The sequence below is a fragment of the Furipterus horrens genome, unplaced genomic scaffold (assembly GCF_987537825.1).
Source record: "Furipterus horrens unplaced genomic scaffold, mFurHor1.1.pri manual_scaffold_8, whole genome shotgun sequence".
Lineage (NCBI taxonomy): Eukaryota > Metazoa > Chordata > Mammalia > Chiroptera > Furipteridae > Furipterus > Furipterus horrens.
Window position 1 is genome coordinate 16,786,157 of NW_028327178.1, and position 22,096 is coordinate 16,808,252.

Sequence of the window (22,096 nt, forward strand, 5' to 3'; positions counted from 1 at the left end):
GCGCCCAGCCTCCCAGGAACAGCCAGCGTGGACCTGGAGCGGAGCGTGGGGCGGCAGGTGCGGCGCCAGCGTGCACCTGTCCCGCGTGCGCCCCGTGTCCAGCAGAGGGCGGCCGGTAACCACCGCTCACCCGCCCCGCCCCCGGCCGGGAGGACCCCGCGGAGCCCGGGGCACGGGAGGGCGCGTCCAGCCCGGCCCCGCTGGGTGCAGAGGCGGTGGCGGCAGCTCAAGCGCCGCGGGCTCTGGCGCCCGCCCTGCCTCCCTGCCTCGCCCCGCGCTTGCACCTCCTCCAATACCTGAGTGGGGAGCGGCGCGGCCTCCTCCCCCGCCCGCCCGCAACTCCGGCCCGGCCGCTGCGACGCCGCCGCCGCGGGAGTAAAGGTCGTGCCGGCTAAAAGCGAGCCGGCCTCGGCGCCTCCAGGAAGCCGGCGGGGCAGGTCGGGGGAAAGGGACGAGAAACACACAAACTCTCGGTCAGCCCAGGAAGATGGCGCCAGGCGGGCCGGCCGCGGACTGAGAGCCGCCGGGGCAGCGAGGAGCCTGGACCCGCCGCCCGCCGGGGCACGAGCGAGGGCCGTCCGCTGGGCAAGGCGACCCGGGCTCGGCCCGGCACGCGGGGTCATGTCGGTCAGCGAGCTTTACAGCCAGGTGAGTGCGGGCCGCGCGCTGCGGCTGGGCCGGCACAGGTGAGGGCGGTGCGCGGAGGGAGGGCGGCGCGCTCCGGGCCACCGCGGCCCTTAGGGGCTCCTTCTCCTGGGGCTCTGGGAGTCGGGGGGCGATTGGACACATCTTTCAGCCTCCGCCTCGCCGTCTCCTCGGCGCCCCTAACTTTGGGTAGCGGAGAAAGTTTGCTGTTCCGGGAGTGCCCCACTCTGACCGGCCGTGGCTCTGCCCCTGGTCTGGGCTGTGGCCCCCTCCCCGACGCCCGGTCATCGATTGCTTCGCCGGGGCTGTGCTCCGGCTGAGTCCCCGAACCGCGAAGGCGTCCTCGCCAGCTCCGAGCAGGGCGCATGGGAGCAGCCCCCCGCGGTGGCGCCCATCTCGATCAGGACCCCCCTCCCCAGGTGCTCTGCAGCGTGAACTCCCAAGGGCGACCTTCTGATGTTTCTGAGGCTTCCTTTTCTCCCGCATACCAACGAGGACCCCTGAACTTGGGGGGCGTTCCTCCACTTGAGGGTGGAGAGAGAAGGGTTCCCAACCTGGTGTCAGGGGCGCGCGCCTGGAGAGGGGGGCAAGCTTTGGGGAAGGCGCGAGGTGCTCCAGGGGTCTCTCTCTGGAGACGAGGAAAGCGTGTTCATAATTCGCCAGGGAGGGGCATTCTGAGCCGGCCGGTCACGGTGGGTACCTAAAGGGCTCCAGTTACTTCTGGGAGGGGATCGGAGCACCGTTGAGCTAGGGCTCCAGGGTGGATTCCAGGATGCCTACAAGGTTGGAATGGATGTGCAGGGCTCCTTCCCCAGAGTCGGGAACAGGTGCAGTGGGGGCAGACACGCCCCACTTCCATGGCACTTGCTGTGGTTAAAGTTAGGGACCAGCCGAAGCTTTCCCAAGCGCCTGCGGCTGTGCAGCCGCGAGCCCCCTGGGGACCCCTTGGGTTTCACCTTCGCGCTGAGGGTCGCGGGGGGGGGGCAGGGACCTTTAATATGCACCCTCTGCTCCCCACTCTTAATTAACTTTTGGATGCCGACGCACCTCTCCTGCCTGTTTGTCTTCTCTTGTGGCCGGAAAACGTTTGACAGTGCCTCGTGTGCACTTCTCGGTGCAGAGAGGTATTTGTGGGGGGCGGCGGGGTGTAGAGGCGTAGAGGATGGTTAGGGATTGGGGGTGCGATTCCCAGGATCCTGGCCCAGGCTGACAGGTCTGGGCGGAGGAGGAAGAGCTACTTCCGCATCTTCACCTAGCGGGTTCTTGAAGCCGCTCAGGAGCGAGTGTGGGCGTGACCTTCTGCAGGGTGGGCGCATTTTCTAATTCCTCCTTCCGTTCGGAGGGGGACAGGGCCCAACTGGGATGACAGGAGGTGGCTGCAGAGGTTGTAACCTGGTTGTGGGTGGTGGGGTCACAGCAGACTCAGACACTCAATCCACTCCTACCAGGAGCCCCTGAGTGATCACGGATGGGAGAGAGCTTCCCGGAGAGAAGGTGTGAGGTTCGAGCCAGGGGGTGAAATCTCCGGCGCTTCTGGCTTTGCAAAAGCACCCCGCCCCTGTTACCAGTGGGAGGAGCTCTCAAGCTGCGCTTTCAGTTCTTTCCCTGGAAGCCGGTTATCAGGAACTTTGGAGGTTGGAAAGGAGGGATGCAGCGAAAACTCTGAACTGGAGTGTAAAGCCCTGGGCTTTGTCACAGCAAAGGGCACGAAAATACTACTGTACTCCCAAATAAAATAGTGGTGACTCAACGGTATATGCCTGCAGCTTATCATAAAGTCCTGTATTAGACGGTAATTAACGGCTGCATTATGTGAAGCTAATGGATAACTGAAAAAGCCCTTAATTTTTGGAGCCTTGATTTTGAAAAATAAGAATATCGGATTGCTTTTAAAGACAACACTTTCAGAGGAAAACACTCAAATTTAAGCTTTAGTTAGAAATGAGTACTTTGCGTATGAGTTCCAAATGACTACATTGCATGCTAATTGAGAAATGATGAATTAGTTGAGTCTGAGCCAACGTTTTAGTGTATAATACTTTTCTGGACTTAAGGAGCCAGACAAAACTGTTTCACCAGGAAAAGGTCCTTGGAGGACACACAAAACACTTTTTAAAAAAATGTGGCTTCATTTGTGTGAGGGTTTGGCATAATCCAAAAAGTTATTAGAATTTCTCCGTAGGGCTGTGGGGCACCGTGCCTTGCTCTGTTAATGGGTTTCTAGTTTTTAATCATTTTTAGATTAACGAGTCTGAAAGTGAGATTTTTCTGTGGCCAATGCAGTAGCTTCCAGACTGTGTTTTGGGCAGTTGTTTTTCTTTCTGGCAGTATTAAACACGTACGCTTTACTGTGAGAAGCAGTTGCATTGTTTCCTAACCATTATCTTACTTGCTAGGCTGGATTCTCAGTGTGCACATGAATCATAAAGTATACAGAGAAATTGTGCTGGCTATTCAGATTCACTTTGTTTCTGGGGAGGTGACTTGTTCGTTTCAGTGTATTATTTAAATAACTAATGTTCCCTTTTATTTTTAACCTACTGGTGGGCGTTTCTTTCATTTTTTTTTTTTTTTTATTGTTCTATTACAGTTGTCCCTTTTTTTCCCCCATTGCACTCCCTGCCATGCCCATGTCTCCCCTCTCCCACAGTCAATCCCCAACCTGCTGTCTATGTCCATGGGTCATTTACTTTAGTTCCTTGACTAGACCCCCCCCCGTCACTGTCAATCTGTTTGTTTCCATGCCTCTGGTTCTATTTTGCTCATTTGTTTGTTTTGTTCATTGGGTTCCTGTGTTAGGTGAGGTCATATGGTATTTATCTTTCCATCCATGTTGTCACAAAAGGTAGGAGTTCCGTCTTTCTTTCTGCTGCATAGTATTTCATTGTGTAAATGTACCACAGTTTTTTGATCCACTCATCGACTGATGGGCACTTAGGCTGTTTCTAACCTGCTGGTGGGCTTTTCTCATGTGATGAATGTTGGATCTAGGCACATACTTCAATGTATTGTGCATGATGGAAATATTAATTATACCAACTGCACTTATAAGTGGGTTGGAAATTTTTAAAAAAAGATTTTACTTATTTTTAGAGGGAGGGGCGAGGAGGGAGAAAAAGAGGGAGGGAAACATCAATGTGTGGTTGCCTCTCATGCACCCCCAATTAAGAACCTGGCCCACAACCCAGGCATGTGCCCTGACTAGGAATTGAACATGAGACCCTTTGGTTCACAGGCCCGTGCTTAATCCACTGAGCCACACCAGCCAGGGCTGGGTTGGACATTTTAAGGTTCTTTATTGGTTATACCTGTTGCTTTAGTTGGAAGATGTTATTCTTGGAATGAGACACTTGTTTCAGTGTATAAATAAGTATACATAGTTTCAGGTAAGAACTCAGTATTAGTCTATTCCTAGTTATCCAAGAAAATCGTCTTCCTTTTCCTGCCCTCCAAGTCAGTTTTCTTGTTCTTTGCCTATCACCTCTCGTCAAGTGACAGCTCATGAGCTATGGAAATGTTTTGGGGGGCAGTTGATCTTTGTTATTGGCAAAGGGCACTTCCCATTAACAAAGGCGCTCCTGTTTTTGGAAGACCCAACACCTTACCTTTGAGAAATTGCTTTCTTTGCGTTGAGGTTTTTCAGGATGGGAAAAGAAAATCAGTGCATGCCCCATGCCTGGAGGGCGGTATCAAGGTGAGTCAGTTCATCCACTTAGAGAAGGGTGGAAATGACCATGTGCTCCTCCTCACAAAAGGCACGTATGTGGCAAGTGTTGGTACTCTGTTTGCAACCCACAGGAAAGGACAATAGGGGCTAATTTGACTTGTACTGGTCCCAGGAAGATGCCCAAACATGAGCAGGCATGGTGAGTGTGACTTAATTATGATAAGTGCAGAAAATATTCTTGATTTTTAAAGTGTAAAATACCTAGTCTCTCCCTCAGGCTGAATACTACAAATCTTCCGTACTAAAGGTTTATTCTGGATGAAAATTTAAATATTTCTTTTTTAAGTAATATGATTTTTCAGTATGATTCTAGCCAGCAGAGTTACTGGGAAATCACCAGACTGAAATCACTACCTTTAATCCTTTTCCGCCTGGTTTTGAATTGGTAGGTGCTGTCTGAGCAGAGGATTTTTGGATGCTGCAAGGAGGTTACTTTACTGAGGGACACCCCCTGTGTAGGTCAGGGTGGCTTTGAGCACAAGGGCTTTGACTCTAATTGCTCCAGTTTGGGGCTAGTGCTCTGGAAAATAGAACTCGTGTGCTTTTGGGCTGCTGTCCTCTAGCTGTCCCTGACCTGTGCATCAGGTGATGCAGGTTTCTCCCGAGTATCTGTCCTTTCCCATCCGTAGCCCTCACTCCCTTTCCTCTCTGCCCCCCTTTCTTAGATGGGCCTATAAACCCTGCTGGTAACCATCAGAATTTCAAAGTTTGCGTGGAAGTTGTTACTCAGTTCACAGGGCCCGTTCTCTGCCTGCCTGTTACCTGTACACAGTGAATAAGCATGTCCTGTCCCCCCTTGGTGATAGTTTTTGTCATGTCACATGTCCCCAGTTAGGCTGAGGTCTGGAGAGCAGAGGCTGTACTGAACACTTTGGGGAGCCTTCAGTGTGTGTAGTGTGCTGCCTTAGTGGGTACTTATTTGGGAGATTGTCCCCTAAGTACTCCTGAGCCCTCCTGCTCCAAAGTCCTGCTGCAACTTCCCTGTAGCCACTTGCTGACACCAGGTCTCCCCACTCAGGCCTCTTAGAGAAGCTTGCTGTTTGGCTGGTAGTTTCTTCCCATTTTCTTTTGGTTAATGTGTTCCTAATGTTGCATTTCATTAGCTACAGGCTAGTCACCCATCAGAAGGCTTTCTGACAGCTCCAGGCTTGGTTGGAGTGTAAGTATATTATTGCCCTTAATTTTGTTTGACAGAGATGGCATTCTCACCTTTCTGTCAGAGGGCCAAGGTACCTCGGAGTGGAAACTAACTAGACTTCTAAATTCTGGCAAGATTAAAAAAATACTCTCATTTTCTGTGGTAACGTTCAGCTATACACTCTACTGCTTACAATGTAGAAGTCCACATTCTGCCTTCCCTAAGTGATAGTGTGTTTATCACAATACATACAGGATTGTCGAGGTGAATTGGTATGGGTTTGAAATAGTCATTGGCCTCTGTTTTGTAATTCAGTAGGTTCCTAGAAACCACATTAAAAAGCAGCCCACTTTAAAGGGAGGGGAACGTGTGCACTGATGTATTTGTCTGCAGAAACATGTTTTGCATCGTCATTGGGAAACAGAATCTAAATACACTAAGTTAACTAGCAATATAGCATCACCCACATGTCACGAGAGGAGGGCACATACTCTTAAAGCATTTCGGAGCAGCGTCAGCCACGTGGGCTGCAGTCGCGGGGGAAGACTTTTTCTTTAGCGGTAGTGGGACGTGACTGGGCCTTGATGAATGAACAGGATTCGAATACACGTGGACAATGGGAAGAAGTCACTATCAGGAAACAATTGGAGAGTGAATTTAAGCATGGTGACAGGGCTGAGCTAGACGTATTGGGGGATAGTAACCATAGTAATAATTTAAAACTATTTAATGAAGTAATTTTAGACGTACAGAAAAATTGCAAAAACAGCAAATCTCCTGTGTCTTCTTCCCCCTCAGATTCCCTTGACATTAATATCTCCGATGAGCATAGTACAGTTATTGAAACTAGGAAATTAACATTCATGTGATACTATTAACTCAGGGACAAGTCTTACTGGAATTTCACCAGTTTTTCTACTCATGACCTTTTCCTGGGCCACAATCCCATCTAGAATTCCATGTAGCATCATAGCACCCTGGTCTCCTCCAGCAGGTGACAGTTCCTCAGTTCTTTTCTTATCTTTAATGACCATGGCCCTTTAAGAGGCTTGGTCAATTATGACCCTCAGTTTGGGTTTCCTTGGTGTGTTCTCATGCTTCGATGGAGGTTATGCATTTTTGGCAAGAACACATTAGAAGGGAGGTCTTTCTCAGTGCACCATCTCAGGAGATACGTGATAATCAATGTCGCATTACTGATGGTGTTACTTTGATCCCTTGGTTAAGGTGATTTCTGTCCATTGCTTTTGTTTAGTATTGACAAATTACATTTAGAAATTAAGAAGATCTGGATGCTAAGTATGCTTACTCTCTTTGTAGTACTTAGGTGGTATTGAGCCTAGAGCTCAACACATGTTTGATTTATGCAGACAAGGGAGGGGGAAAGAGTCAAATATGACCTTGAAGTTTCCAGCTTGAGGGCGGACAGAAAAAAGGTCGGGATGGGGCAAGAACAATGCTTGATTTTTCACATTGAGTTGGGATGAGAATGGTTTGTCTAAATGAAAATGTTTTAGTTACATTTGAAGCTGTAAGAATGACCTTAAAGAAGTGTCAGGATCTGGGTTTCTTACAAATAAAAGACGCCTGACGTTTGCTTTTCTCTAACGAAGAAATGCAACTGTCTTATGGTATGATTATTACTAAAGATCAGGTCAGGATCTTGGTATGGGCAGGCCTGGCCTCTGGTCATGACCTTGTGTGGACCGCCCTGGGTATTGCGGTTAAACGCTCTCAGCACTGACACCTTGGAACTGACACTTTGAGTCTTGACTAGTTTATCTGAAGAACTGGGATGGGATGGTACCTGCATCATAAGGTTGTTGGAGGACTGTGATCTGGTTCACAGAAACGTGCCTGCCTTGCACAGTGTCTGGCACTCTGTACACAAATGCTTAGCAGTTGTTCATCAGCTTGTTTCCTCTTCAGTCCCTGAGCTGGGTGGTGGCCTTTCCTCCTGGCCCTCCCCTGCCATCCTGCAGGAGTGTTTGTCATAGGGCCCTTGGTGAGAGAGGGAGGAATTGCTACAAAATATGTAACTGCCCAAGCTGTAGACAACCAAGGCATGGGGGGAAAATGTCGCCCCGCACCCAGCCTTCGGGGAAGGAGCAAGAGCAGTTTGAAAGAAGGTTTAAAATTAAGCTGTGCTTTCTGTCTCCTATTACAGCTTTACAGGAAAATGAAAAAGCATTTTTCATAATGTACCTCCTTTTTTCTGTTAATATGAATGATTATGGAAACAACTCATACAATGCAGGAAGGGCAAAGGCTCTGTAATCTTCCTCCCAGAAACAGCTACTGTTAACCACTTACGTGTGGTCTCTACACTGAGCTGTCTAATAGGGGGGTGATATGTGGCTGCTGAGCACTTGAGATGAGGCTGCCCCAACGGGGACGAGCTGGACGTGTAACATACGGATTTCCAAGGTGTTGTACCAACAGGAATGTCAAATCTCACTCATACTCTTTAAATATTAACTGTTGAAATAATAGTATTTTGCATGTATTGGGCTAAAATGTTTTATTCGCTTCACCTATGTTGAACCTGGCTGCTAGAAAATTAAAAATTTCATATGTGGTTTGCCTTATTTCTGTTGGACAATACTGCTTTAGACTTATGCACGATACAGCACATACTTGAAAAAAATAAGTGGGATTGTGCCGTAATATTACTCCAGATATTAATCTACTATGGCTTTTTTTGCCTGTTGCATACAGAGGTAATTTTACCATTGTAAGGACTGTATAATACGGCATTATATGGATGCACCATCATATTTTTAACTGTTCCCATTTTGATGAACACTTACTTGGTTCCAGTTTTTTGATATTGTGAGAAATGTCGCAAACATTCCCGGAGTCTCTGTCAGTTATTTCCTTAGGAAGAGCTGCTGAAGGAGCGCTTGCTGGCGTGCACGGTAACATGGCCAGCAGCCTCCAGAGGAGAGCTGGCCTGATCTTCACCCTCCCTCCTGGGAATTGTTCCTGTCTTTGAACTTGCACGAAATGCTTCATTTTTAACTTAATGTTGATTTTCATGGGATGGTTGAACATCTTTTCAAATGCTTGGTGTTTTCATTCATAGTTTTTTGTTTTTGTTTTTTTGTATTTTCTGTATTAAAGGACATAGCTACATTTTTTTTTCTCCATTAAACGATTATAGTTTTAGAGATGGGCAGTCATGGAAACCAGACTATTCAGTGAGAGCCTTCTCTTTCCTGCCATGCTTGATGTCTAATGGGCATTTGTCCCTTTCTAAGCTATGAGCGGGGAACCAGGTATGATACTCATGGAAGTGCTTGCCCAGCTGCCCATTTAGTCAGAGGTCTCCACCTTGACAGATGTGCCCTGCTCCCTGCCCACTGGCTGGGCATGTGTCTCTTGGAAAATGAGCCTACCCTCCTCTTTCCAGTGTCAGCTTGGCCATCCTCCAAGCAGGGGCATCTTAGATTGGACATGAGGAGCTCTTCAGATTGTCTGGATCCTGGTGTAGATGAGCACTGGTCATAGCTTGCTGATTTGCTGTGGCAGTGATCAAGCTTATATATTTGAGTGCCAAGGTAATGGCTCATAAGGTTTCTCTTAACATTTGTTCACCGACTTGTAAATTATTGCCCTTCTTTGAGCAATTCTAGTAGTGACATGGGCCCAGTAGGCTTTTCTCTCCTTTGCAGAAGAGGCCCATCATGAGAAGTTACCGATTTTATTTTTCCCAGAGAGCTTTTGCTATTATAAAATTCAAATGCATTGTGACATGCATTCCTAAAAGTAATGAGAAAATCCAGATACCTCTATATGGAATTCAAAGACTTAGTTCATAATCTCTTTGGCACTGAGAAGTTCAGGGCCCCTGGCTTAGAGACCATCCTTTACAAGAAAAAGATACTGAACAGTAGAGTGCCAGGTCCATTTGTACTGTGACCTGGATACTGTGCATCTTTGGGCCTGGCTGAATAGGTAGAATATTTGAACTGGCAAATGGTGCTATATTCAACTATCAACTTTGTGTGCCCTGGCCATTCACTTTAGACTCTGATTCAACTTTTTAAAAAAAAATTCTTCCCTGAAAATGATTTTATTAACTTTTAGAGAGGAAGGGAGAGAGAGAGAGAGAAACATCGATTGGTTGCCTCCTGCACATGCGCCCCAGCTGGGGATCGAACTTCCAGCTTTTTGGTGTATGGGACAATGCTCCAACCAGCTTAGCCACTTGACTAGAGCTGGTTCAACTTATTTTTGCTGACTGCCCATCCACACTCCAGCGCAGTCCCACCGATGACATGACGCGTGCTCAGAATATATCATCTGACTTTCTGTGATGCCAATGTCACTTAGGTGCTCTGGAAGAGAATACGTACAGAATAACACTCCTGTTAAGAATTTCTGAAATCAGAAAAATAAACAGTATTGTATAAATATTCATGTAATAAACCTTTGAGGGAAAAACCAGGGACCAGGGAAAAGGAGGAAGCTAGGGTAGCACTTTGCGGAGAGGGTGCAAGGGGCAGGGATGGGAACAGCACTGCAGGGGGTCTCCTGGACCGCATGCTGAATTGACGGGCATTCATTTTGTTACTGTGCTTCATCAGTTACTGACATCAGTAAGAGGTGATGCTGCTGAAAATAGGATGAGCTACAAGGCCAAATTTTTAAAAGCGTTGAGATTTTCTGATTCTTCGTTTTACTTTCCATGTGCATGCAGTGGATGGCTGAGCATGTAGATCGGTACAGCTGCTCTCATTGAGATGTAGGTTGAACCTATGCTTGCATCCCTCCCAGTTCCCAAGACATGGGTTTGCCCACTGTGGAAACTCAGTGGATGCCACTGAGTTGACTTAAAGCCCACCTGTGCTGTCCTCCTGTTTCTGGGCCAAGACACTGAGTAAATGCCTTTTATTTCCCCCCCTCAAAGCGCCACCTTTGCTGTGATACTATCTTCTTCTGTCATTTTGGCTCAGCTTTTGGCTTAGAGCACCCAGTGGAAGGCCCATCTGTTCCCTCTGGCTCGTGCCTAAATCTATGGGATGTGAAGCCACGGTCAGGAGATAATTAAATGTTTTCCTTTTTCATTTCTGTGCCCAAAGCCTTAGCACAAGGTTTGAACGTGGACTCGCAGCAAGGTAACACTTGCGGATGTGAGAGCTACCATAACTGCCTTCTTTTTGAATATCCTAATTTTACAAATAGTTTTTGAATACACATACACAGTTTTTTGCACTTATCTTTATAAGGTTATCATCTACATCTACCTTCAAAGCATAATCATTTCCTTTTATTTCTTTTTTTCCCCCAACTAACTCACAAGGTTTTATCAACAATCTCACCAGGACTCATGGATATTTATGTGACTAGGTGGGGCAGACATGGCTCCTCACAGTATCCCTGAGACCAAGCCGAGCAGGGGGCTTTCACAAGAGAGAGCAATGGATCTGGGGAGGAACAGGTAGATCCACTCTGTTTCAGTTGTCTTCTCTCCCACAGGGACGACAGTAATAGTCCTCATAATTTTCATCTGAAGATTCATACCCTCTTTTATTTTATTTTTAAAAGGTTTTATTTATTTACTTTCAGAGAAAGGGGAAGGGAGGAAGAGAGGGAGAGAAACATCAATATGCAAGAGATACATTGGTTGCCTCTCGTGTACCCCCAACTGGGGACCTGGCCCGCAACCCAGGCATGTGCCCTGACTGGGAATCGAACCAGCGACCTTTTGGTTCGCAGGCCAGCACTCAGTCCACTGAGCCACACCAGCCAGGGCCAGACCCTCCTTTATATTCATCTCTCTGCCAACAAAGATACAGGCAGGCACCTTCGCCTTGCCGGGGTGCATGTCACAGCCCACACATGAGGGCCGGGAGGAAGGGCCCATCTCTTTAGGAGAGTCCTCTGACCTTGAGTTCTTCCGGTCCAGTGGTTCGTTTGATGTATAAGTCAGCATTAAGGAGGTATTAGTACATTAAGAGGAGGTAAATTGCTTTATCTCATCTCATCAGATTTAATCACATTCTTAATATGCCTCTACTCACCAATGAGGGCTAATATTAATTCATCAAAATAAGGAAAATGAATACCTCTTCAGCCAGAAACTAGCGTTCCTCTGCTGTCAAGCTGCTCACTCTTTTTAATTGTCATTTTACTGGGCACACATGTGCACCAAAATGATGAGAATGCCCTTAAAATGTGGTTAGAGTTATACAGTGGCACCTCGGTTCTCGAACTGAATTCATTCTGGAAAACCATTCAAGAAGCGATTTGTTCAAAAACTGACTCTCCTTCGTTTGTTGCCGGAGGGGCGCGTGACTGAACATACAGTGTTGGCATGTTGTCAGGTGGAGAACGGAGACCCAAAGTTTTGTTAGACAACCGAGACATGTTTTCTGTAAACGGCTTGGTTGAGAACGGAATTGTGCGAGAACTGAGGTTCGACTGTGTAGGGAACGTACTAGACCCTGCCCCTCTGGACGAATGTTGTTTCCTTCAGGGTGGTCTCTGTGGCAGGGGGCTGAGGACACTGGAATCCATCCCAACACCGCTTCCGAAATTGGCTTCATGTTGAATGATGTATTCCTTGTTTCCGTTGTATGGCGGTGATACTTTATCCCTGGAAGGTAGGCTTTCTGTTCTGGAACTAGCCAGAAGTTATTCAGAGAACTAAGCTGGTTGATTTACCTTCACATTTCTGTTACAGACTAAGTGTGACTGCCAGATACTGGCCCCAGTTTTGTGTGTCCTCTTACTAGCTGTCATCCTCAGGGTGGGGGGTGGGGGGAGGTTACAGTCAGGCACAGAATGCTCTCAGTGACCAGTTGGTGTAGAGCTCTCAGGCTGTCATGTTTGACTGTAGCAGTTCTGGTCTGTTTGCTTAAAAGCTTAAAGGCTCACAGAATTTTATAGTTATACTGATTTATAGTCCCACTTAAATAAATGTGTATATTAATATAATTATCTTAGTTTATGGATATATAATTGCCTAAATGTTAGGACAGGTTTAATAGCATTAATAAAGATCTGTTGATTGAACGATCAAATGGAGAGTTTTTTCCACCTAACTTTCACCCTCTGAAAGCAGATGGAAGGATACCCTTGGTCAGTTCTTCCCCCCGTAACATTAGCGATTGGATAGAAGATGAGACGGGAGGGTGAAATAGCATTGGTCTCAGTAGCCAGAAGTTGTGGAAGCCACCCAGTAGCCATCATGGATGAACGGGCAAGCAAGATGCATCTTTCCTTGCAATGAAATGTTACCTAGCTTTGAAAAGAGGGGAATTCTGGCACCTGCTGCAACATGGATTACCCTTGAGTACATTTATGCTCAGTGAAATAAACCGGTCATCAAAGGACAAATATTGTGTGATTCCACAAAGGTAAAGTATCTAGAGGAGTCAAATTCATAGAGACAGAAAGAATGGTGGTGGTGGGAGGAGGGGAGGGCAGGGCATTGCCATTTGATAGATACAGAATTGCATTTTTGCAAGATGAAAAGTTCTGGATATAGACAGTGGCGATGGTTGCACATGCTGTGAATGTGCTTAATGCCACTGAACCGTATACTTAAGAATGGTTAAGATGGTAAATTTTATATTGTACATTATACTACAATTAAAAAAAAAATTAAACCCTAGGAGGAAGGGGATAGGGAAAATAGAAGTTAAAAGAATAACCTTTTGACTGGATAGACTGAGTACTGGTTTTCCCTTCAGTCAACTGCTTAACCTCCAGGCTTCAGTTATCTCTGGAACAGGGATAAGAAACTAGACATACAGCCCTCGGGCTTGCTGATGAGATAGAGGGAGAACTTGTGGACTAACTGCTGCTGCTCATCCTGTTGCAAGGAGCAGGTCTTGTCCTGGGGGAAGCCACAGCCCTGTGTAGGGCACTATGGGGGTGAGGGCGGGGTGAGTGGGGAAAGTGCTCTGGGTGCCGATTCGCCGGCTGCAGCTGCTTCTCCAAACGGGCGGCTCCTCTTACCTAGTGAAGCAGCAGCGTGGATGGAGGGGCTCTGGGGCTATGCACGTGCTCTTCCTTTTTGAGGTGTGGGGAAGAAAGGAACAAAGGCGGGTTAAAGTCCTGCTTTTGAGGACCACCTGTCATCTCAAATCTTTATTCCCAGAGCTTCAGCCCTAACTAACCCAAAGCTTACAACTGTGGGACTGCCCGCACTGTGTACCAGGAAGAGGGTCCCACCTTGAAACCACGAATGGATGAGCATGTCTACCTTTAGCCCTTCCTGGCACTTGGTGTACTTGGCTATTTTGGTTGCAAGGGTGTTTCAAGATGTGGGCTCTATCCTAAGGATTGTCTCTCAGGAACCAGGCTTGGCTGGTCTGTCCGAACAACCTGGCTTTTAACAGGCCAATACAGTGGTAGGGGACCGGACAGATGCTCACAACCTCCGAGACTTTAGGGACCAAGTGAGCCTGCCAACAGCAGAGATGCCTTTGCTTCCTTGCCGATGCCATCAATGTGATGCAGTCCCTCTTGGCTCCGCTCCTTTCCTCTCTTCTCACCAAGCCTTTCTGAGTCTCCAGTTCCAGGTTAGATCGGCTCCACTCACCATCATTGCTCCTGTATCACTAATGAGAAAAGCTCTAAAGCTTTTGTAAAGGGCAGTGTCTTGATTGGCTGCACCTGGGCAGGTACACCTGGCCCAGGTGGCTTTGGCCACCTGGCCCCAAGGAACTTCCCAAGATGGCTCAGTCACTGACAACTGCGTTTTCCTCAGCAGAGACTGTGGGTGTTGCAGGCACTTAGAGCCATGGTTTTCCCACATTGGGGTACCTCAGAATGATCCAGAGAGCTAGGGAAAATATAGTTGCTGCATTCACCCCTGCCAAGTAGGAGTGGGGAGGCTTGTGCTGGACATGGCTTCATTTCTTGCTAGATCCTGGTTAGTTTTGGTATGTGCATTCTTCTGCCCGAGTTTCTAATCTGGTTATTGACCACGATCAATTCCTGCCTTGGATTCTGATGGTGGTTTCCACATCTACCTTGCTCTCACACCCTAAATACGGTGCTGGGATGTGGGTCTTAATATCCGCTATCACACATAGACCTGTAATAAACTTCTCCTTCTGCTGCTGAAAGTGTTCTAGGTCCTCTCCTTTTTCTCCAGTTGCTTCCTCCACTCTCCCCCTCCCCCCACATTCTTTAACCTTCTGTAATCCATCCTTAATAAAGGCTCTAGGGATCACCCACTGTTAATATCCCTGCAATCTGACTGGCAGTGTGAAACCAGACTCCACTCATCGAGCTGCTGGGGTTACACAACACTCAGCCATGTAGAAACTTCTTACTGAATGGGACAGATGCTGAGGGTGTTCGTTTGAACTGTAACGTGAACCACCTCAGAAATCAGAAACTGACGAAGTGCTGGGTAAAGAACAATGACCTCCGGGCTGTGAATAACACCAGCAGGCCAGGAGCAGTAGCCTGTGTCTGAAACAACAGGAAACGACGCAGCGAAGTGCAGCCTAATAATGAGTTAGGCTACAACTGTTTTCCACTTGATCCTATTCAGTAAGCCAACTCCTGGCTTAAGTCTGGAATTTAAAATCTCACCTTATGCTGCTTGTGCGTTGCCAGTGGGTCATTGGCTGCGATTTCCTGCGGAGCTGTGTTTCTGCATCTCAAGTTTTTTCTGTTAAGTTACTGTGCAAGGTAGTCACCTTAAGAAACTGTAATTTTTCACATACGGTGGTAAACAGTGGTTAGTCTAGGAGCTAGTTCATGGCACCCAGGTGGGAAAGTTTGGTAGTTTTCAGTGGTAGATGCATTTTGTGACTGAACAGTGTTACACACGTGGGAAGTAGCACTGATTCTCCTTCGTGCCATTTTGGGCTGTGAACTCTGCGGTGAGTCTGAAGCTCTCTTTTTGCTGAACACTCCGTCTCCAGGTGATGGTGTGTGCCAGGACCACCTCACCCACCACCGAAGGGTCTTCCAGTCCTTGTCTCACTGGGGTGGGCAGTGTTGTGTAACAGACACCAATGGGCGAGCATCTTCTTGATGCCAGGCTCAGTGCTGGGCATAAAAGGTGCTTCGAACATAGTCCTCGCTAAGGAGCTCACAGATATACTCAGGGTGATAAGTGAGTGCAGGGGGAGGGGATCAATGAGGCATTTTACCAAGATGGGAGGTGTGTCTGTTACAGAAGCTTTCAAGAAACTAGTTTAGGAGGAAGTCTCACCTTTTGCCCTTGTCAGCCCCCCAATATGCCCTTCTGTCTCCTGCCTCTGAGTGTGGAAGAGCGCAGATCCCCCTGTCTAGCACCGCACTTCAGCAGGGGTGACAAAGTTCACAGTCACGTCGTCCGTTGGCTTCCATCCTCCAAAGCTATTCCCTCCTCTGAGCTTTCCATAAGGGCCCTCTAGAATGGAAACTCCATGTGTCCTCCTGGAAAACTGCTCTTCCCCCTCCGGCGCTGGGGGTTGGAGACTGTGTGTGGGTGAGTGGGATGTGGGGGCAGCCACCTGACTCGATGGGCAGGATAGGGCCATAGCTTTGTGTGCATAACCCTTCCAGATGGAGAAAATATCAAACAGCGATGTCAAAGGATGGTTCCCAGAAAACACCGTGCCATCGAGCAGGAAGGCAAATATGGGAGCACTGTATGTAAAACTCCAAAGAAAATGTTTGCAAGCGGTTATGAGTTTATACACTCAATCCTCTTTTTAAAAAAAATGAGTTCTTCTAGAGCATAAACATCCAATAATACCCAAGGAATGGACAAGTATTTGCATGCACCTTTTCAGGGCTGCCTGTGGTAGCCTGACCTGTTCCTTTCATCTTACCATGTAGTTCTTTGTTGTTGCTTATTCTTAAGAACAAAGTTAATTTAGCATCAGCTTTTTTTTTCCTCGAAATGGACTTGTTTTCATAAAATTAGGATGATCTTGATTTATGTTAATTGTTTTAGTTTTACTGTTTTGACATTGTTTTAAACAGGGATATCAGAGAAAGTTCTTTCAAAGCGTGATGTTCATAATCTCCCTTATAAGATAGCATTTAAAAAATCTTAAATGAATATGGTAACAATGGCTTGTCTGGCACTGGTGCACTAACATGACTTAAGGTGACTTCAGATGTAACCAGGAATACACAGACGAGGAACCTGTGCCAATAATTTTGTCACCTAGGATGATAAATGATGATCATAAGAGTGTACTATTGTCTTTTAGGACAAAATAAAAAAAAATAGGGTTTTCTCTCTGCAGGTGTCTGAGCGGTGGGCACCATCCAGCAGGGGTGCTGTAAGGAAGTGGCTTAGAATGGAAATTTGACCCCTATGAACTTGGAACCTCTTGCCCACCTGAAAGGTGGCAAGTAATGACTGTTGGGAAGGAAAAACATAAAATTAAGGTGAAAAGGAATAATTTCAAATAAACAGTAAAAGAGGGAAGGAGTAAACCATTTCGTTCTTGAGTGTCTACTTGTCTATAAAAGTAAACCTAAAGAAATTGATTCATAGTTTTTGTCTCTTAGAGAAACAGGCTTCCATCTCACTTGGATTTAGTTTAGGAATGGGAATTACAAAGCTTTATTGATTCAGCTTAAAATAGTTTAAAATGCTTTAGTCCCACATTTGGCGGTGTTTATTTCATGGTGGGAGCTAGAAAGACAACGTAAAAGGACCATCTGTCACCTTTCTCATAGGACGAAGCCATGTGTAGGTTGCTAGTTTGGGTGCAGACAGGAAAGCGGTGAGAGTGAAGGAGATTAGCAGAGGAAGGGACCTCAAGGTGGAGGAGGAGTGTGAAGGAGATGAGGTAGGTGGACTCTGCCAGCTGGCCAGGCTGGCGCTCTGTGGATCCCCCCCCAACCCCGCACCCACCAAAACACACATACACACACACACACACACACTCCGTGGATCCCCCCCAACCCCACACCCACCAACACACACACACACACACACACACACTCTGTGGATTCCCCCCAACCCTGCACCCACCAAAACACACACACACACGCACACGCACATGCACACGCACACGCACGGTTTCTCGGCTCAGCCTGAGAAGAAAGGCTGCTGCAATGGAGTGGGATCAGATCCCCCGAGAGGCTGCCTTGGATCTGGTTGGCTTTCTTTAGATGCCAGTTCCCTATAGGGAGCTAATGATTTAGCTTTAGATTACGCGTTAATCAGTGATAGATCCAGTAGGTGCTCGTGTCCTCTCATGGCTCGCTGTCTTCTGACTCCCCTGCAAGGCCATCACTCTGCTTGTCTCTTGCAAGGAGCCCCGGCATGCATGGGGTGTGTCCTTCTAGGTGCAGGGCCTAGAAGGTGACTGAGGTCAGACCCCTTCGGAAGTTGCAGCATGTCTGCATTAGGAAAACCACTGGCACCTTGTAGTGAAGCATTTGTATAGTCAAATGAAAGAAGGAAGGTGTTTTCTTCTTCATACATGTCCCTCAACGTCTAAGAGTGTGTTACCGCTGGTCCTAATTTCCTAATTTTGGCCATTTGCAAAGGGAGAAGCAGCCTTGAAGGAACCCACAGTGGGTTAGCTTCCGCTTCTTTCCTTCAGAAAATATCAGCTCTTTATTCTTAAAGCAGTAGCCTACGTTTTTTATATGCACTCTGTGCTTTACAAGTTGTGCTCCCGTTTAGCTGTCATTTTTCTTGTTCACAAGAGCCCTCTGGGGCAGTGAAGATAAAGGAGCTGACACTGAGCGGCTGAGAGACATACTCAGATGTACTCTGTGGCGTCCTGGCGGTCTGCGGGATTGGGAACATGGGCTGATGGGAGTAGGGAGGACTGCCTCCTGAGTCCTTGCTCTGTGTGTGTGATTCTGGATACTCAGTAGCTAGTTGTAACTCAAGGGTTTAAGTCCCATGTCACTAGCTGCATTAGTGTTTATTTTTCCAGCTTCCAGTTCATTCAGGCTGTGCACCAGAAATGAGTGCTGATTTGCCACGTATATCGTAAGTAGCATAGGGACAGGATGATGCAATGGAAGGAGCACCAGGCTCTCTGCTTGGAGATTTGGATTGTAATGTCTCGCATGACACTAATTTGACACTAACACAGTGACGTTTGCGTGACGCTAACTGGCAAGTCATTGTATTGCTCTGGGCCTCACTCTCCTCACTTGCCAAATGAAGGGAGTAGGACCAGAGCTCCTGGGCCCTTTGCATCTCTAAGGGTCTTTTGACAGCATCACTTAATCTGAGACAGCATTAGTGCATGGAAAAACAGCAGTGCTGCCTTTTTTTACATTTTTTCCTGGCTCACCGTGGAGAATGAAATGGTTCAATCTGGAAGTGGGTATGTTTCCCAAAAGTCGCTATCTCACAGTGAAAGATGGCTTAGAAGCAAACTTGTTTATTGCTATTCCTGTTCTCCCCAGGTCTCCGCATCTCAGTAAGTGGTGTGATCCAGTCGATCCTCCACGCCACAGATCCGGGTATCTCCCCGCAATCCCCAGTCCCTCTGCCTAGCCTTCCAGCCAGGACCGTGGTCCTCACTTCTCACCTGCTCCCCACTGTGACCCATCCAACCCGCCAGTCTCCCAACTGGCTTAACTGCTTCTTCCCTTGTCCCTGCTGCTCTGTTCTCCACACGGTAGCCGGATGACTCTTGTAGAGCAGGAGTCCCCCAGCTCCGGGCCACGGATGGGTGCCGTTTTCTGGGCCTGTTAGGAACTGGGCCGCACAGCAGGAGGTGAGCTTGAATGTAATGTAATGTAAGCTTGAATCATCCCGAAACCATCCTCCTTCCCCCCAAACCGGTCCATGAAAAAATTGTCTTCCAGGAAACTGGTCCCTAGTGCTAAAAAGGTTGGGGACTGTTGCTATGGAGTGTCAGTCAGGTTCCACCAGAGCTCTCTGTGTTAGGACTGCACTGTGTCAGGAACATGGGGAGTTACAGTTCTCTAGGCCAGGAAGTGGATTACTTACTCTCTCTTCTGGGCTGTCCTACAAGTGATGAAGTGGCCTGGCCAATCTCGCACCCTTCCCTGCTGAGGAATGTCCTAGCACAAGTTTGCTGTAATGAACACAGGACACCAGTGGTCTTTAAAATGAAGGTCTTTGTTGATTCTGTGTACTGGTTTGATTCCCTTTAAGAACCCACCTACATTTTAAATAGGTGCGGGAAGAAGATCTCTTGCTGTATTTCCAAATCTGGTTTTGGATCTGGTTGGTTGATGGGGAGCCTTGTTAGGCGTCCCCTGTAATCATCTTCCCCAGGCTGGTTTTAAGGGTGAGCGCTCTGGACAGGGCGGGGTGCTCACTGAGGGGAGTCATCGGTGGTGGTGTGTGCCCCATCCAGGGTCATCCATTCCCCCATTTTGACTTTGTGACAGACATTTCATCTTGACAAAAACCTCTCCCCTGTGCGGCCATGTGCCTCAGGCAGCCCTAACACCAGAATGCACCAGAACTTTGGACTTTGTGTCACAAGACAGAGAAGTGTCACTCTGATTAAGCCAGTCTGAGCCTTTCTTGGAGCCAGAGCCTGGTGACTGACTGATAGACTATCAGTTGCTTATTGCCTTGCCCTCTGGCGGAATCAGTCCCCTCCTCCTCTTCTAAATGTATCTTGAGCTCTTCTGCATCCATGCTGTGTCTACCTGGAATATTCTTTCCTCTCTGTTTCTACATCCATTCTGTTTCTCAAGACCAAGGTCGAACTCGAGGTTTTCCCATAGACCCTTCCTCACTAAGCCTAAGGAAATCTATTCTCTCCTCTGAAGCAGTTACTATAAATAATGTCCATTCACTTCTTGGTCTTGGCCTTTGCTCATGTTCTCCTCTTAGGCCTCTTTCTGTCATTGGTCTGCACTGTTATTTCTTGGGTGTTTGCTTAACTTTCTGCATATTTGCCTTATCTGCTCAACTGATCCACAAGGGCAAAGACCAAGCACTGTGCCTTACGTAGCAGGCCCTCAGTACTTGCTGATATGCAGAGCAGGGCTGCCTGGGGACTGAGATGCTGGTATTTCTGTGAGTTCTTTTTTTATTTCCCCCAAGGGCCCAAAAAATCCTAGCTGAGGGGATGGTAGCTGAAGGACAATCATGGAGGTAGGTGTGGGCTCACCACGTGGAACAGTGCTGAGCAACTTTGCAGCTCTTTACTTCTGAAACAAATATGAACACGTAGAGAAGGATGGAGGAATGCTGGATTTCCTGCGTGTTTTTCCTAAGGATAGGTAAAATGCATGCATTTCCTCCCATGCGCTCTTTTCTGACCTTGCATTCTAGTCATTTATAATGTAATCTTCCAATCTTAAGAAAGCAAGGGAGGAAATGGTATAGGCTGACAGTGCTATTAGTGGAATGCCATGTGATACAGGCAAAGGAATGCTGGGGTGGCAGTCATGACTCAGTGCCTCAGAATTCTCCCAGTGATGCCATTTCCTTGCTGAGAGAACTTGGGCAAGTGGCTTAATTTCTCTCGACTGTGTTTTCTTTCTTTTTTTTTTTTTAATTCTCACCTAAGGATATGTTTATTGATTTTATAGAGAGGAAGGGGGAAAAAGAGAGACAGACAGACATTGATGTGAGAAACATTGATTGGTTGCCTCCCATGAGTGCTCTGACCAGTGACCAAACATGCAATCCAGACATGTGCCCTGACCAGGGATTGAACCTGTGACCTTTTGGTGTACGGACGACACTCCAACCAGCTGACACACTTGGCCAGGGCTTGACATTGTTCTCTTTTTCCCTTTTTTTCAGAGAAACATGCTGTTTATTTATTACTTTTGACAAAAATATTAGCCAAAGAAATATCTTGTGTTGGTTGTCTACGCCCCAGTTCTCATAGGGTTATCTAGTAGGGGCTAGAGATTTGCCCGCATAATGATGTGCACTGCCAGTAATAATTTTTAAAATTAGGTGATGTTATGCTTTTATGGAGCTGCTAGCATACTGCCTGTCTTCCCCTCCCAAGAGAGAGATTACTAATTACCCTGGAATATAAGCAAATTTCTCTGGTGTGAGACAGGCAAGGACCTCATTTTCGTTACCAAGAGACATCTAGGTGAGTCTTCAAATCTCCGTGAAGTGTTACACTAGCTCTAGTTTCTAGCACTGGTTTCTTTTTAAACACATCATTTTTCAGAAGCCCCAGGCCATGTAAGAACTTAATAAATCCAGACAGTTGTCTTCCAACAAGCTTATTAAAGATATCCCTCATCTCTGTTACTGCATATTTTTATTTCTAGCAATTTCTCTTGAATTTTTCTTATTGTTCCCATCTCCTTTGAAATTCCTATTTTAACAAGCATGCTGTCTAGCTTTCCACTAAAGTTTTTGTTTTCTTTTTCTATTACAGTTGTCCCATTTTTTCCCCTCATTGCTCCCCCTAAACCAGCCCACCCCTTCTCCCACAGTCATTCCCCCCACCCCGTTGTCCGTGTCCATGAGTCATTTATACATGTTCCTTGACTAGACCCTTCCCCTACTTAACCCCCTCTCTCCCTACCCCGTCCCCCCTTATAACTGTTATTCTGTTCCTTGTTCAATTTCGTTCATTTGTGTTGTTCATTAGCCTCCTGTATTAGGTGATATCATATGGTATTTTTCTTTCATTGCCTGGCTTATTTCACTGAGTGTAATTCTCTCTAGTTCCATCCATGTT

The 22,096-nt window shown here is 47.1% G+C and overlaps 1 protein-coding gene across 2 annotated transcripts in view; it reads left to right on the top strand.

Annotated features, from left to right (window-relative positions):
• The first annotated feature begins 340 nt into the window (after nt 1-340).
• Nucleotides 341-22,096, top strand: part of MYO5B (myosin VB) — a 297,557-nt gene continuing 275,801 nt past the window's right edge. For both annotated transcript variants that reach the window (XM_090285530.1, XM_090285531.1), the window contains exon 1: nt 341-648. In XM_090285530.1, coding sequence (XP_090141656.1) covers nt 622-648 — 27 coding nt within the window. In that variant the 5' untranslated portion in view covers nt 341-621. The remainder of the gene's footprint in view (nt 649-22,096) is intronic.